General features: G+C 47.3%; 1 protein-coding gene across 1 annotated transcript in view; it reads left to right on the plus strand.

Moving 5' to 3' along the window:
- LOC119405626 (neprilysin-4-like) overlaps positions 1–18,307 on the plus strand; it is a 147,102-nt gene that overhangs the window by 111,000 nt on the left and 17,795 nt on the right. Inside the window, exon 18 of the mRNA XM_049419466.1 lies at positions 10,437–10,560. Within this exon, the coding sequence (XP_049275423.1) occupies positions 10,437–10,560 (124 nt within the window). The remainder of the gene's footprint in view (positions 1–10,436; positions 10,561–18,307) is intronic.

An 18,307-nucleotide genomic window follows, 5' to 3' on the forward strand; every position in this document is an offset into this window, starting at 1 on the left:
GTAGCGATGATTCACAACTATATATTTCTGATGGCACCTTCTCAATGTTTAGTACAAATGTGCAAGACACTTTCCAATTGCCACCATTCGCAGATGTTGTCAAAAGGAGCGTTAGCTGCTTCCAAACACGTTGGAATTCTGTTGAGTTGCAGCGGCAGCTCGCAACTTGCCAACTTTGATTCTTTTTACACTTACCCTGCTGTTCCAATCACTACTTCGCCGTTCCATCACCAGATTTATAAGTATTATACGTTAAATTTGCTCAGTTTCCTACTACACTGTGCTTAACTACCGTGGTGCTAACCTAACGTATTTCCTTTAGAATGTTATCATTAAAACTTGTTTAATAACTTTAGGCCGAACTGGCCACATTTATTCTCGAACCCTTTCAGACTAAGTGTTCATTGATTGAACGATCAATTCGTTCGATCAACGAATGTATCTTAAACGATAGTTCGGCATATAGGCTGCTCACACATGTTGACGGCAGCTCGTTCGCCGGAATATGTACAGATATGCATTGGGCCTCTCAGTGGGAAGGACAGTGGCGATAGGTAATGATCAGTCAGAGGAGATCGGCAATCAATTTCGCAGAAGCTAGCAAGGTGGAGCAAAGTTCACGAAAGGAAAAAAGAGGAATAAGTTTACACTAGTCATGTAAAGCTTACGAAACAGTTAAGCTGGTCCATCTTAGGGGCTTAACGTGGCCTTCATAGCCGATGCTAGGTCTTCCCTTGACGTAGAGTAGAGTCAAACCACAGCCTGTCACAGACCAAGCAAGAATGCCCAAACTCCAGCGGCAGAAAGTAACGTGCAAACCTGGCTGTGGCACCCCCGGCAGAAGCGCGGACATTTCGTCGCTCGTACTCGGCTCGCGCCACGCCGGGCACACTTGTGCGCCACGCCAGCAAACGCCGTGCGCCCACAGGCGCACTGTCTCCATCTGTGGGCATGGCTTGGTGGCGGCTGCTCCTCGGCGGATGAGCGGCTAGGCGAGGTTAAGCCCAGGCGGTGCGCAGCAGTGGCTTGGTTGTGATAAGCGACGGCGCGGAAGGTTCTTTGCGGACACCTGACGTCTTACGTCGAGCTTTAAGAGCTTCGCTCTTAAAAAAGATGTCCTACAACTGTTCGGAGCGTGAAGCTACAAAGTAAAGTCCTACAGATTTATCAAAAGGAAATCATGCTTACTCAAGAAAGATTCGTCCTGGTCCGAGCAGTGGCGTAGGCAGAATTGCTTTCAGGGGGGGGGGGGGTGCACTTCCTTGATCCGACATATGGTCTGGGCAGATAAGTGTGGTCGAGTGTCATCTTGTGCTCTGTATCCTATGGGGAAAATTTCGGAGGGGAGGGGGGGGGGGCACGGGCCTGGTGTGCCATTCCCTGGCTACGCCACTGCCTGGTCTGGAATTCGAAGCTGGGACCATCGCCGATCTGGCGCGGTCTGCTACGTAAGCTGACCAGCAGGCTAGCACATCGCAGAGCGAGAGAAAATTAGTGCCTAGTCCAGCATAGCGTCGGGCAGGCAGAAGAGCAGTCCATGGCTGCAAGCCTACGGCGTGCAATTACTCATCATCTGATGACCTTGTGGCGACTCAAAGTTAATAAAAACAAAAGTTGCACAATGTTTAATGCATATCGCAGACGAGCAGCAGGATTTGGAACATAATTCACGCACAAAGTACACTTCCGTAATTAAATTTCTTGTTATGAATAACAAGATCGTCGCTGATTTATTTTTTTACTATTTAAGGTGAACATGTGTTGCGTTGTTCATGTGCTGCACCCTGCATTATTTTCTTTGTTGTGGTGCAATAAATTTTGTTTTGGTCTTTCAAACGAAATGTACAAAATACATGCGTTTGGAGGGCAAGTCAATAAACGCAGTGGCTTCTATAGTCCTTATGACAGGAGTAAATAATTATAAAGAAAGAGCACACTGTGTAGAGGAAAAAAAAAGAGAAATAAAAACAAATGGAGACAGAAAAACAGCAAGAGAACCATAAGCGGCTTTGCAACAGAATGTTGTTTTTAGGCGGGTTAGCTTTCCGCCAGGGCAACGCTAAGGAAAGTTACGCGAATGCAGCAGTACATTCGCAATACCGGCCTCGATTAGGCACAAACCAGTATTGTTTGGATAACTGTTACATGATATTTAGCAACAGCATTTACTTTCGCTTCTTTTTGCTCTAGCAGTGAAAAAGAATTGTGCTTCTTGACAAAATTCCGAGGGCGAAGAGCGAGAGAAAAGTCATCACAATAACACTGTCCAAAAGCAACAGACCAGCATAATCAGTGAACTGCGGGGGCAGAGAAACCATCGCGCACCTTCTCTGCGAGTTCACATGCTTCACCTCGGAAAGAGCAGCCCGCTCAGCCGCACTAGGCCAGCTGGACAACCGCCCTTTGACAGAGCACGAGGGTGTAGGGCGCTGACCTACACGGACTTCAACGTGAGCCGCTATGAGGGCGTTGCTCTGGTTTCTTATCGAAACAAAATAGAGGGCGAGGAACTCATTGCTGCTGCTAATCGGATTGTCAGCATTGCTTTGATCCAATGCAGTGAAATGGTATGGTATGATAACCTTCATTCAGGTCCTGAAGATCAACCTTTAGGTTGAGGCAGGCGGGTCCCACGTCGAGACATTAGGGTTTAACCTTACCGCCGTATCGTGGGCCTTCTGGAAGACCTGTACTTCATCTTAAATAACTTCACTGTGAAGAACTCATAGCTACCAGTCACATTCCTTGTCCCATTCTGTGAAAGCTGCAGGACACTTCCAAAGCATATGATCGAGAAGATATTTTTTTTTGGTGCCGCTAAGAATGCTTTCAACTTTTTGTTCTTTAGACTTATGACCACCTCTTGAAGACGTCCAAAACTCGCGATGTCCGACTTCCTGGCTTAGAACAGCTGTCGGGCAAGCATTTGTTTTTCATCGCCAACGCAATGGTAAGCAACTGCTGCTCCAGTTGTATGGGAACGCGTGCTCCCGGTTATGTTGAGTCGTGAAGTTTGCAAGCATTTTTAAAAATATTTCACGGGGTAACGCAAGAACATTAGCGAGGTGTTCTGCATGACGTACGAACAGTATAGGTGGGGTTTTAGCTGGCGACACTTAGAAAGTAATATGCATTTATTGTGCAAACAGATGGCATATATGGATGGGCGCATGTGTTAGTGGCACGCAGTCAATCTTCAATCATAAGATTATACTCGGGGTACTGCTGTCGAAGACTCAGAACCTAAACGCACGCCTGCTAGAGCACTAATGAATAGTACCTAATGTCATTGATAATTTTCCTCGTTTGCGTTGCTCAAATAAATACTGCTTTATTTGTCTTCAGACTGAAACAGTTACGGGAAGTCGTAAAGGCTAAGAAAATCATTGTGCACTTCACAAGGATGTCTTCCCGTTCTTTTGATTTCTTAGACGGCACCTAGCTTTCGGCACGTCTGTTTTCCAAAGTAAACATGGCGTCCCGAATGTGTGGGGGTCCGTGTGCGGACCCCCACACATCCGCGACGCCATGTTTACTTGTTTACATTTCCACGACAAATCTGCTCATAATGTGACACTAAGATGTACACGGAGCAATAACAATGTCTGTCTCTCATTCACATTTTTCATGTGTATGTTTTAGTAAATCTGTTAACGCTGCGAGCAAGCAAAAATGAAACTGGACTATAAGCTGCGAGCTGCCGCACTACTAGCGGGATAAAGGGCGAGATAGACGGTGCGCTTCTGCATCCCATGCGACGTCCGGCAATGGTGATGTTTTGTCGTATCGGACAGCCGCATCGCATGCCCGGCGTGCACCAGACCGGGCAGATATTTTTGTCTCTGCATCGGACCTTTGGATGGCCGCAGCCAATGACAGCGCGGGAGACATGTGGCGTCACGACGCTGGTGGCGCCCTCTCCCTGTCGCTGCTGCGATCACCGTGGCCAAGGCGAGTCTATGGAGTCGTGCCGTCAAGCCTCGGAGTATTTGCCGACATCGCCGCTCGCGGCGGCTTGATGAACATCGAGTACAATTTTCTTGTGACGTGAAATAATTCCTGATTGAATAAAGTGGTGCTTGAAGTGTGCCATTTCTGCAAGACAGCGCCCCTTTGCAGACCACTAGCGAGATCGCGAGCAGCGATGCAAGGCAGTTTCGCAGGTAAACACAGCCACACCGGTCGTCTCCGTGAGTCGGCTCGCTGCGCTTCAACCTTTGCTCTTTTAGGCCCATTTACAGCCACACCACACCTACATCCATGAACTTCTTCTAGTTAGTTGCCACTAACTACTATTGAATTGGCGCTCTTTGGCCAAGAGTGGCCCTTGCGCCAATAAAACCTATGTATCAATAATCAATCTTGCACTGCTTCAATTGCGTTAATTAATATTGATGCGGATCCCAAACCGATGATGCATATTCTAGTTGAGGACGAATGTACGTGGTGTAGAGCAGTAATTTTAGTGAAGATGGAGCGAGAAAATGATTTCTTTTTATGTATCCCTGTGTACGATTACTTTTGGATATGTGTTCGACGTGATGTTTCCATAACAAATCGTTAGTTATGTGTTGAGAGTGACGCCGTGAGCTGATCGAGCTTACGTGTAAACGTAGCTGATATCGTTATTTCCGCACTAGGCCTAACCATTATGGCATGGAATACGAGCAAGCACGTTCTTCGCAGTACTGAAAGTGCTTTCTTTGACAGGTGTGGTGTTCGAAGTCTCGCAAGGAAGCCCTTCAGCAACAAATTCAGTACGACAGTCACAGCCCAAAACAATACAGGTAATGACGCTGAAGCCTCGACAGAGAAACGGTACTATCTTCCTCCGCTGAGGTATAGTAAGTGAACAGAAGCGGTGGCTTGTTACTTAGAAAACTAGAAACAAAGAAAGTAAATTTGCGCTATAAATGATCTACAAATATCCCTGGCGCAATCACGTAAGTATATTTCTTCAAGCGCTGACTCAGCATAAGCCTACCCGTCTTAATGACTGCGTTTATTTTTCTGAATTTCAACTGAGTCAAGATATAAAGAATTAAGTCAACATGGCTTGTTAAACTTGGGGAGCAAAGCAACAAAAAGTACTTCTTGGCCGGAAAGCATGGACAGCGTTATACACTGCTTTGTTGCTCCTTCCACGTTCCTGGTTTTGGCACATGGTAATAATATTATTCCAGGTTCCATCAGGAACAGTAGAAATAGGCTGTAATGCTTCGCGATGAGAAAAAGAGAAAATGTTATCAGTAGAATATTCGGCGCTGCATGTCCTAACGGATCACGAGATACTTGAACAAAGATAATCCCGACGGGTAAATATTAAATGCCTCCAGCGCGAACGGCATGTTCGCGCTGGAGGCAGCGGACAGTCACATCGGCCACGTCGGCATTACGCAACCCATCGTGCGCACCTTGGATTGTGGCGGGGTTCCAGTGAACATGCAGGTCGACACAGGCTCGCCGGTTTCGGTCATCACGTGGCCCACATATGAGCGGAACAAAACAGTGTGGCCGAAGCTGCGTGGTTCGCCATTGTAACGAACACGCCGGGGCCGTGACTGGGCCAAGACAAAAGCTTTATTGCGATAGCGCGGTTTAATGTAGCGTTGTGCGAGAGGGGTTAAGGGGAAGGGAAGGAGAAGAAGCAGTGGTGATAACGGCGGCCTCGGCTGGCGTGACGTCACGGATACATCAAACAGTGGTATGACGAAATGCATCGTAAATGCTCTCGAACTAAGCGCCACGAGTAGTTAACAGCTGGGACGCGCTAAGAATAATTAGAGATGTTCGAAATGCTGAAATATTCGCATGTCGAATTCACCGACAAGTTCAGTACGCCGTTATTGTTCCTTTCTGTCGACACATGCACGTAATGATTATAATTAGTGAGAGTTTGCACAGATCTGCAGTAGCAATTTAAACCAGTTGTTTAAGTAGGCGTGTAGAATATTCAAGACACTTGAAACGCTGACAGCTGTGAGGATTATGTCTTTCTGTAGGCCGTATATTTTATGCATTTCATTGCCTTATTCCGTTACGCTTGGAGTGACAGTAAATAATGAGTGGTGAAAACAGATAGTGGACTGTTTGAATACTCACACTTAGCTGTGAATAATAGCCGTTATTGAATGACATCTAGACATGTAAGATAACAAAACCAATGAAGTGACAGCTGTCATCACGTATAGCGTGTTCCTAAAAAATAACGCGTGGAGCTAAACAAAAAAGAAGAGCTGCAGCCTCTATAACGGAGTACTCTAAAATAGTACTCTAAAATAAAGAAGTACTCTAAAATATTTGTTTGTGTACAACGTTTATGTTATGGCGAAATCTATACCTTTACTAAAACTGTTGGCAGACTATAACTTGAAAGAACTTCATGAATACATTCTTTACACTGCACGATTATTTTACTAGACTTGCCACGTTCATGTGTTATAGCACGCGTGTGCACAGTGATACACCAATTCCTGCCATCGGTAATTGTGAAAAATATTTTACTACTACAAGCAATTACGCCCAAAAGAAGTGTTTCACAGGCGTGGAAACATTTCTACAAATATGAATGACTATGATTTGTTGCTTGCACTGTTGCAATGATGGCTAAAATGAAACTATTCGGCTCCTTGAATATCCGTTCGATTTTTTTTTTTAGTACTCTCTAGTGATGTACAGAAAAATTCGTTTGAAAGAACGCTTTAAGTGCACCGAGCACACAAAGCGGATGTTGAAATATCTATTCATCGAATATTCATGCGTTACAGAACAACAGTTTTCGCAAAGCACATTATGCTGAGCATCGTAGTTTCGCGGGTGTAATTGCTATTTCTGTTATTAGAAACGGTAACATGCAAAAATACCTTCTCTTAGGCATTACAATGAACCAGAGTTCTAATCTTGGTAATAGTTAATCCATATTGGTCATGATCTAGAAGACATGCTATGACCTCAGCAAATTAGCCCCTCTATCTGCAAAATATGCAACTGCAAAACTGCAAAATTGTGTTGGAAAGTACAAGCTTATGAGCTCGTGCTGACGAAGACGAAATTAAGCTGAGAATGTGCAATATCTTTCATTTACTCTTTGCGTAGAGTCAGCGTCTTCTTGGAGATATTTCGCGCCTTGCTTGCTTCAAAATTGTGTGTTGAATAGGGATATCGCCAGCTCCCTGTCAACACCGTACGTGAAAACTTACGCTATTGTATGTAGTGAAGCATCCTTCTGATTCAGCTGTTTTCACTCGACCTAACTACATGTTATTTGTAATTCCTAGCCTACGGCCGAGCTTGAGTTATGATACTTCACTTGTCAAACGAAATGCTGCTAATCTAATTTTTTAATTTTTCGCAGAGTCAACGTGCCCTTGCAAAACTTCGAAGCATTTTCAAGCGTGTTTAATTGCAACAGGTCGTCGCCTATGTATCCTAAAAAGAAGTGTGTTCTCTGGTAGACAGGTGACGTGTGCCCCGTTTCGACAAAGAACATTACCTCCCAACTACTTGCGATTATGACAAACGTATAACATCAAAAAATAAAGTTGTCATGCTGCATATGCGTCTTTACGTTGTCATTCTGATATGCGTTGTGAGAAGTCTTCTTCCAGGACCCCAAAAAATGGTGATTATTGACGTGGTGCTCTGGGTGATGAATGCATGCTGCTTTTTTTTTTTCAACGATAGTAATTGTCTGGTGCCGACCTGAATCCAGGTGCTTGGTGATAACCATGGTACATACAGTGATCACGTATGCGCACAAAAAGATGCGTACGGCCTTCTTCGTATTTCAGCACGTTGCCTTGCCAGATGAGGACGTCGCCTTAAGTTTTATTTTTCTGTCGACACAGTGGATGCGTGAATTTAATTAGCATGCTCCGAGCTCCAAAGGAGCTCGCTGAGTACGACGCCTTCAGAGCACAGCTTAACGGCGATTTCCGCCAACTGCTTTCGGGGGCACGAAAGCGTCACATACGAAAGCAACGGCAAAAACCCGTCGAGACTGTCCATATAATTGCTATCGAAATAAAACAAGAATTTCATGGGTTCTCTCACATTAGTAGTAGTAGTAGTGCCCTCTGCCACACGGCTCATACCCACTCATTAGGCGGGACAACTTCTTTGTCCTCTTTTTTCACGATACGGTGGCGATGCTGGCATGCAGCAGGTCTTCTTTGAATCTTGAGCGCACCAGTAAGATTTGAGGAATGCTACAAAGCATATTATGGCAAGAGGCATCGCTGCTACTTCGAGCTATAACTGATGCGTAGTTTCTCACTTTTGGCGACACATCACGTGCTTACCGCTGTCTCGAACTCGCAGTTCTGTTTCGAGAAACTAACTAGAGATTTGAGTAGTAGAAGAACACGAAGAAGAAGAAGAAGCTGTTCGTCCAGGTATGTACCCAGTTTACCGTTTTCGAGAGATGTTTACCGTTTACATCAGACCTGGACGAGTTAACAATTGCGTGTTTAGTTTAGTAATTTTGTATTTCTCCGAAGTGCTTCAGCAACTCGGTGCCGTAATCGCAAAAATGCTCTTATATCAAAAGTATTAGCGTGAACTGATGCCTTCGGATCATGGCGGTGCGTAGACAGGTATTAGCCTAAGCGACCGGACACTGACGTTCTTTTTATGAAATAAGCTTCATGAGCTCAGGCCCTTTTTGCTGGCAGATTCTTATGGAGCAAGACTGTTGTTTAACCACTCATGCGTGGATATCATATAGCACAAAGCCTGTTGTAAATGTGCAGATAAAGACGGGAATACTGACGCATTACCTTTTTAATTTATCGTCTTTGTACTTCTTCACACATGCGTTCTTCTTTTAACGCTGTTAGGGAGTTTTACACGATCTCAGCAGCCACACTCTCCGTGTTTTCAGTGATTACCCCACCATTTATACTACGCTTACTGACATGAGTGTACTTGCAGAACCAATCTGTATGGCAGCATGCCCTGCGCAACGCATTAAAGAATTGCACCCCATGTAGTTCTCATACTACCTATTTTAACCGAAATGAACTATTAGTGATAGCGCCACATTTTTCAGCAAAACAAGCTTGTGCTTGGACGGGTGAAAATAAAACGTGGTGAAGGGCAAAATGACAGATGATTTCTGCAATCGCAACCACAGTCTGGACTGTAAACACCAGCCCATTACTTCTTTGCTGCGGGATCACGTGATTTTCATGGGCAGCAGGGCCCATGAAAAATAATAGCTTGTAACAGTAGGTCATCACCCCTTCCTATGATCCTTAAACGCAACGTACTCTGTGAGGTCAACCGCCATTTGTTAGACTTTAGAGAAAGGATGGTTTCAAGTATAGCACTTTCTAAAGGTTATCGATTTAAGCTTATAATAAAGCTTAGTGGTCTATCCTTTTTCATTGTTGTCAATACTTGTAAATAGTGTTGTACGCTGCTAGACCTACACAAGGGAATATATGATCCACATAACCGTTTGTTATTAGAATTTATACGAGAAACTGAACTGCACTGTCATGCGTGACCTATTTCGATGCCGTACATCAAGCTAACGCAATAAAAAATTGATACTGTAAAGTACTCAACAGGTGTCATGGGAGGATCAACAGCAATGCTGTTTGCTTTCTTCGTCGCGACCTGGCTTGTCTCGGCTTCGGCAGCGGAGACCACGACGAGAGTGTCTGGGCCTGCGCGAACTGAAGATGGACTAGTGAGCTCACCGGTAGACAGCAAGCTGAACGCTAGGAGATTGGTAAGCATTGAAACCGCATTACTCAAAGCGCTAGGCATAAAGTGCTTGGATTACGAAGATTTTGTTACTTTTCGTGAACAAAAAGTAAGAAAAAGCAAACATTGGCTTTTCTAACGCTTTGTGAGTGTTGTCGCAGGTAGATTGTCTATGCTTGCGAACGTAGTGTGTATAAACAGGTGCGACTGCGTTGGTTGACGACTTTTGTCGTTTAGGTCTTGCTCGGTTGTCCCAAATTGGAATTGATACGCGTTCGCATTGCGCCGCCAGGAGAGAGCGACATGAGTTTACATAGATGATCTGTATGCCGCCGCTATAAAAAAGCACTTTGGTGAATGTTTCTTAGGTTACCACTGACTGCATTTAGGAGGGTATAAACAAACCTACTCTAAGTAAAGTTCTTAGGTACTTTGAGTAGATGCCTACGAAAAAAAAAATGACAAAGGGCGTATGCCCCCTTCCCCATCTTCCCTAGTTGTGTTTCTTTTATTGATGTGTTTCCGCTTTACTCACCCAATTTCGCAGTCCAGCTTATCTCACTGTGCACCCTGCCCCCCCCCCCCCCTCGGTCCCTGCTAGAGTCTTAATTGTTAGGAATGTGCGTTCACCATTTCTTCACAACAAAGAAAATAAAATGTAGTGGTGAAATATAGCCTAATTATCGCACCATTAACAATTTACATTACTCGATATCTCGTTGAAGACGCTGGCTGGTGACGCCGACCAGAAGCCAACTCGCGGGGAGGCCACGACGCCGCAGGCTCTACAGGCCCGGGTCCGCGCCGCTCTGGAATCATCTGCATTGCGACCAGCACCCGCAATCCCAGGTAGGAAACGAATTAGTTCTCTGTATCATCGGCGCAATGGGTGCGGCGTTTCACAGCTAAGCCCAAGCGCATGTTTCTAAACTGAACTTCGTTGTATCGTGGCAAAGGCCAATGACGCGCGAAAAGGAAGTGACGACACCCTGCGCTTTCGTGTGAGCTCATCCTATGCAGTGCTACAACAAAGTTTAGGGGGCTCCTGAACTATCTTTTCAAGTTATGATCGATTGAAATCAGTAACGTAGTTTATTGCCTTGGGAATCGATCACCGGAAACATTTTTCGAGTCCTTCGAGAACGAGCGCAGTTGCAGGCATTTGTCGCACGCTTTAAGCGCTTGCTCTCTTCTCTCGTCCCGACGAGTGCGCTGGAAGCTACAGAAGGAGGAATGACACTGGGTGAAAGAGGTTACATCACGCGTGCGTCATGACCTTGAGCACTCGTCACGCAACGCGATCGCCCTCTTCCAGTGTTATTCCGGTACGCGCTAGTGTTGCTACTGTGTATTTTATGGAGACCATAGAACACGGCGCCCGGCACGTGACGGCACCCCGTCGAAAAAAAGCTGCATGTGATCCAAACGTGCTGTTTGGTTTATGCCAGTGTGGCATACTTTTCTTCTTCTTCTGGCACGACACACTTGGGACATAAACTAGTAGTGGGTAGTGTGCTGAGAAGAAGGAAGAGGTAGTTGGAACAATGGCGGAGATACATTAATAAACCGCGCTGTGTTTTCGGAACCGCGTTTCAGAGTGCTATATTTATTGGTGACCCGGACTACGAACGCGACCTTCCATGGAGCAGCGTGAGCATCTCGACGGCCTCAGCCTTGGTACCGCTGCCACTGCACCCGGCCATGTACCCTCTTCGGGTGTTGTTGGAGGTACTACTACCATAACGCTACAACAGCTGTGGCTTCCCGATCCCTCCTTATGGTTCATTCAAGTCGAGAACAAGTTCCGCATTCATCGCATCACGTCAGAAGTTCGCAAGCATGAGCTCCTCGTTGAAGCGTTGCCGCCACAGGCAATGGCCGAAATACGCGACGTCCTCGTGGGCCCGCCTGGTGACACTCCATATACGACAGTCAAACAGGCTCTTCTTCACCGACTCGTTCCGCCTAAGCATCGGCGCATTCAGCAACTTCTGTGCAACGAAGAGCTCGGGGACCGCCGTCCCACACAGTTTCTACGTCACCTGCAGCACCTGCTTGGGGACCAGCCGGACGGCTTGGAAACATCCATACTACGTGAGTTGTTTCTACAGCGTCTTCCACCTACCGTGCGAATGGCTCTTGTCCCAGCTCAGGATAAGACGCTGTCGGAGCTGGCAGAAATGGCCGATGACATGATGGACGTTGCTTCGGCAGTCAAATGCTGCCCACACCTCTCCGATTTCCGAAGCAGATTCCCTTCGAGAAACGGTAAAAGACCTCGCAGCTGAAGTCGCCAACTTGCTTCTGCAATTGCTGAGCATTCGCAACTTAAATGACCAGCCTCGTCCAGACCGACCATCTCGCACGTCGCCTGCTCCGAAACGGCCCCTCCACCAGCCCGAGCACCGCTTTTCACCGCAGAACACATGCTACTATCACCGGCGATTTCGTGCCGCGGCTCGCAGATGTGTGCCACCCTGCTCATGGCGCATGGGAAACGCTCCGGCCGATCGTCAATAACAGCGGCGGGCGATCAAGGCCAAGCATCAAGCCGCCTCTTCCACATCACCGACAGAACCACAGGTCTTCGCTTGCTGGTGGACACTGGAGCAGAAGTCAGCATAATTCCAGCGTCCAAAACTGACCGGCGTCTCCGCGAGAAGTCTACTCCTTTACAAGCGATCAATTCTTCGGTCATCGCAACTTACGGACAGAAGTCTCTGACCCTTGATCTCGGTCTCAAGAGGAAACTGCAGTGGTTATTCTGGATAGCAGACGTACGCTACGCAATCTTAGGCGCCGATTTCTTAAGGCATTTTCATCTGCTCGTGGATATGAGCCGCTGTCGCCTGGTGGATAGCTATACCGGCCTATCGGTCAATGGGTTTCTGTCACGCGCTACGGCCCTAAACCCCACTTTCGTGAAACCGCCTACGTCACCATATACAGCTCTGCTCAACGAGTTTCCGGAGATTACAACGCAGTCTCCCATGGATAAGACCCCCAAGCACACTGTGGCCCACTGCATCGTTACCACAGGCCCACCGGTTCACTGCCGCCCTCGCCGACTTGGCCCTGATAAACTTCGAATTGCTCGCAACGAGTTTGAGCATATGTTACAGCTGCAGATCATTCGTCCGTCATCAAGCTCGTGGTCGTCGGCGCTACACATGGTTCCCAAGAAGAACAATGACTGGCGGCCCTGTGGTGATTATCGGGCTCTCAATGCAGTCACCGTTCCAGATCGATACCCGTTACCCAATATTCAGGACTGTACTGCCTTTTTAACCGGCACAACAGTATACTCGAAGATTGATCTTGTGAAAGCTTATCACCAGATCCCCGTTGAGCCTTCTGACATTCCCAAAACTGCAATAATTACCCCATTTGGGCTCTATGAGTATTTACGAATGCCTTTCGGTTTGAGAAACGCAGCTCAGACATTTCAGCGTTTTATAGGCGAAGTCACAAGAGGCTTGCCGTTTTGTTTCGCCTATATCGACGATCTTCTCGTTGCCAGCAAGGACGCTGAAACGCAAAAGGCACATCTACGTGAGCTTTTCACTCGACTGCGTGATTAAGACCTTGTCATCAATGTAGAAAAGTGTCAGTTTGGAGTCTCGGAGATAGCATTTCTCGGACATCAGATCACTAAAGATGGCATCACTCCTCTACCAGACAAGGTTCAAGCTATCCTCAAGTACCCGCCTCCCACGTCCATACGTAGTCTGCGACGTTTTCTCGGACTCGTCAATTTTTATCGCCGCTTCATCCCTACATGCTCTACACTGCTGCAGCCTCTGGAAGCACTACTCTCGACTTCGCAAGCCGAGTCAGCCGCACTTCCCTGGGACACGGTCGCGGATCAAGCTTTTGCCGCCGTTAAGACCAAACTCGCCCAGGTCACCCTCCTGCACCGCCCTTCACCAACTGCTCCCACTAGCCTCATGGTGGACGCTTCTTCAGAAGCAGTTGGAGCCGCTCTTCATCAATGGATCAATGGTGCATGGGCTCCAATTTCCTTCTTTTCCCGCAAGTTACGTGACACTGAGCGCCGATACAGTACTTTCGGACGGGAGCTCCTCGCGGCCTACCTTGCGGTAAAGCATTTCAGGTACTTCCTTGAAGGGCGACAATTTGCCATTCTTACCGACCACAAGCCACTTGTTTCGGCTTTACGTTCCTGCAGTGCCACGCACACTCCTAGAGAACTTCGACACCTTGCTTTCATTGCCGAATTCACCACAGACATACGTTATGTAAAAGGCAGCTTTAACAGTGCAGCGGACGCTCTCAGTCGTATTACCATCAATGCCACGACAGGCACCACCGACCTTTCATTGTCTTCGCTCGCGGAGGCACAGGCATTAGACGATGAGCTTCCACAACTCCGATCCTCTACTTCCCTCCGACTGGAACAAGTCAACTTTCCCGACGACGACGTTACGCTCTGGTGCGATCTTTCACACAACTGCACTCGTATCTATGTTCCTTCACAGCTGCGCCGTGCTGTTTTTGACACCCTCCACTCCATCTGCCATCCAGGCGTAAGAGCTACGCAACACCTGGTCACTGAACGCTATGTCTGGCCGCGCATACGCGCTAACATTCGTGACTGGGTTCGCACTTGCACGGCGTGTCAGCGTATCAAGGTACAACGGCACACCAAGCCTCCATGGGGAAAATTCCCTCTCCCTGATGCTCGTTTCGACACCATTCATTTGGACATTGTCGGGCCTTTACCTCCATGTCGGGGAAATACGTATTTGCTTACGTGTATTGACAGGTACACTAGGTGGCCTGAAGCATCTCCAATGCCTGACATCACAGCAGAAACAGTTGCTCGTACCTTTCTTGCTACCTGGATTAGCCGTTTCGGCGTACCATCAACGGTGACTACCGATCGAGGCAGACAGTTTGAGTCAGCGCTTTTCACCTCTGTCACATCTCTACTGGGTTGTGCGCGTATTCGCACAACTGCGTATCATCCAGCATCAAACGGCTTGGTAGAGAGACTCCACCGTCATCTAAAAGCAGCACTCGCCTCGCAGCCTCACGCCGAAGATTGGGTAGCACACCTCCCCATCGTGCTTCTCGGCCTGCGTTCAACACTTCGGCCAGAACTTGCCTGCTCTGTAGCCGAGATGGTTTATGGCTGCACACTCCGTTCGCCTGGTGACCTCGTCAGCCCCGTTACTACGCAGAGTGTTTCGGATCCATCTTCTTTCGTCCAGCGTCTGCGGGTCTTCATGCAAAACTTGCGCCCATCACCAACTTCAGCTCACACTAAGAACGACGTTTTTCTGCCGGCAAACCTACAGACATCTTCACACGTTTTTGTTCGTGTCGATGCGTCTCGCCGTGCTCTTCAGCCTCGCTATGACGGTCCTTTCCCAGTCATCAAGCGTTCTGAACATCATTTTACAATCCTGCGTAATGGGCATAAAGACACAGTCAGCATTGAAAGGATCAAGCCGGCACCCATTCTGACAAGCTCCGTGTGATCATTTTTTTTTCTTCAAGTGCCCCCGGCCACTTGTCTGCAGGGGGGGCCTATCTGTGGCATACTTTTCTTCTTCTTCTGGCACGACACACTTGGGACATAAACTAGTAGTGGGTAGTCTGCTGAGAAGAAGGAAGAGGTAGTTGGAACAATGGCGGAGATACATTAATAAACCGCGCTGTGTTTTCGGAACCGCGTTTCAGAGTGCTATACCAGCTATTAACCAATTGCAGCAATCTCCTGTGTGTCGAAAGATCTGTTGTATGAAGCGCTCCGAAGAGGGCCGTCGTACAACAGATCTTCATCATTCTTATTATCGTCCACCACAGCAACAACAGTTTGAAGCGACGCAGGTGTGCATATTTCGTTAAAACCGCGTAGTGGGTACTTCGCTACTTCGTAAAATTGGGTGATCTATTGCGTAGAAGGTGCCCCGCAACTGCAGTGCAGATAGTCTACAGCAATCTCTATCAAGTTCGTACCTCCAGCATACGCTATGACTGTGCTGCGCCTTCCGCGCAGCCCTGGCGCTTTTCAAACTTCCTTGCTCACGCTTGCGAAACGTGAGTACTCGTACATGTGAACCATATGAATACGGTGAACGCGTGGTGCAAAAAAAAAGGGTAAAAGGGGTACAATTTCTATGAATGCTTTCTTAGTTATCGTGGTAGTGGAATAAAAAACCTCCCTAGGACAATATGTAAAGCCTACATGGGTAACTGTTAGCATCAGAAAAATTTTGACTCTGCGAAAACTGAATGCCAAATTGTTGTTACAGTGGTCGCGGTATGCGTCTTCCGAGGAAGCCGTTCCAGACCCTGACGAACGCTAGAACTAAGATGAAAGACGCCATGACGATGCCGCCTGAAAACGATGTTGTGGGGGTGGCTGCAACATACAGTAAAACGCAATCACCGAAGCAGATTCGCCCTGGATTTTGTAGCGTTAGCTACACTGGCCGAGCCGGAGTGGTTTCGCGTGCGCGTACAAGAGCCGTGCTGCGCATGCGCGAAGAGCAGTGATGTCACACAACTGGCGCACCGGAGCCGCCACCGCCGCGCGCGCCTCGCTGGTCTGCGCATGCGCATTTGACCGCACTCGGCGTCCCTTCTTCACGAAGAGACGCAGACGCAATGTAATCTGAGTAACGTCGCCGACGTGGAATGCAGCATGTCGCATCTCGCGCCGGCTGCAGCCGGGGCGCGCTGGCGGACATCGGAGGCGTCGGTCGCGCCGCGCGTCGGATTATTCGCAATGCCCACGAACTATAGGTGGCGCGCCGTGCTTTTCAAGATGGCGCCAGGAGGAGGGTCAACCCGTTTGTTAGCATAGGAACAGATAGTACGTGCGGACGTACGGCCCGTGCCGCTTTCACCGGATGAAGTCATGAGCTGTGCTGAATTGGATATGAGACTAAACTACTTTCCCAAACCATGGAAAGTGCTAAGTACTCGCCACCTAATTATTTGCTGTGGTGTGAAAGGTTATATTTCAGCTCCGTTACCGTGCATAACGATGCTTTGCGAAATCCTGTGCGTGCTACATAAAACTGAATGAACTAAAATTGACGTATGAGCAGAACGGCACTCTGAGGTAGTACGTACCGAGCCAACGTTTATAGGTGCGTTGTACCGAGTCTGCCTTACGGATTTGCCGCAGTAGTAGGCCGCCAGCGAGTAGCGCCATCGCTGCTGCACGGGACCGCACGTTTAACGTGGTGATGGTTTGCAAACATAATACGCCGTCGTCATTACTTGTGCAGTGGGGAACGCGGAGTTACGTCTTCAACGGAACACAAGCATTTAACTTCCCATTCAGTAGCGCTGGTGTCACAGCCATGCTGAGACTCTAGCCGTGTGCAATTCACTTCACTCGCATGTTGCAGGCTCGATCAGCACGATCGAAACACGAATATCGAAAATAATCAAAGAATTTCTGGATATATAAAACTTTTTTAGTTACACTTTTCCGAAGTGCCATTATAAAATGTTTCTTTTTGGACCCAAACTAGCCTATGGCTATGGGTCCACACAGTGTATGCAAACTTTTTGTAAAAAAATGTGAGCAATAAAATTCAATTCAATTCAATTCAATTCAATGCACACGTATCCTTTTCGCAACGTCGAAGAAGTTAGCCGAGAGGCGTGGATTGTGGCTGTGACTGCACGTTCGAACGCTCTAACCATTTCGATTCTCTGGTCCAGCTCGAGCGTGTTGGCGGCATGCGGCGCTCCGTAATATCCACAATAATTGATACATGCAATGCGCAAGAGGAACTATGCTTTTATTTTGATCTCGCTCAAGGATATTATACATTAAATACAATCAAAGTGACTTACGAGCGTGAAAGAACATTAACGCACGAGGGGACGTGAAGTGCAACTCGCTCCTCGTGAGTTAGCAGCTGATCGTTCACCGTCGCTGTCACTCTCCGTGCCTTCACAGTCTTCTACGTCCAGTGAAAAATCCTCGTCGTCGAGATGGTTTCTTTCAACATCACTGCTGAAAGCAATCTGAAGAATTTCCTCCGCCGAACAACTTCTACCACTCCGCGTAACCACGTTTACAATTACAGCAGGGTTGCCGTTGGGTAGATTTCAAAAGGAGCCAGAATTCAAGCTGAAAGTAGCCAAAGTAGCCACGTCTTTTAACCTTATCGCCAAACTTGTAGCCAAATGGCAGAAAAGCGGTATTATGAAAAGAGTTTGTATTATTGAACAATATATGATACCATTTTGTGTCAGCAATAAAATAGCGTACGAGCACAGTTTTTTCCTCCTCATGCTTGGTCTTCAAGCCGTAAGCAAGTTGCAAATAAATGAACAAATTATAAGTTTCGTGCACCTGCATACAGTCTATATAGAATAGATAAAGTAACTGCCAGAGACAGAGTAAGATTGGAACATTCCAACCAACTAGTCAGATAGCAATACTAATCGTAAAAGCAGGTCGTGCTTGAAGTCGACCAGCTTCAAGTGGTGATATCTGCTTAAAGATGACCGGTCCAGTTTCATTTTGTTGCGGATCTCTGTGTCTGTCAAGTTTACCCGAAAACACGCGCCGTGCATCAGCACTACAAAACTGGCTCGTAGC

The sequence above is a fragment of the Rhipicephalus sanguineus genome, chromosome 9 (genome assembly GCF_013339695.2).
Source record: "Rhipicephalus sanguineus isolate Rsan-2018 chromosome 9, BIME_Rsan_1.4, whole genome shotgun sequence".
Lineage (NCBI taxonomy): Eukaryota > Metazoa > Arthropoda > Arachnida > Ixodida > Ixodidae > Rhipicephalus > Rhipicephalus sanguineus.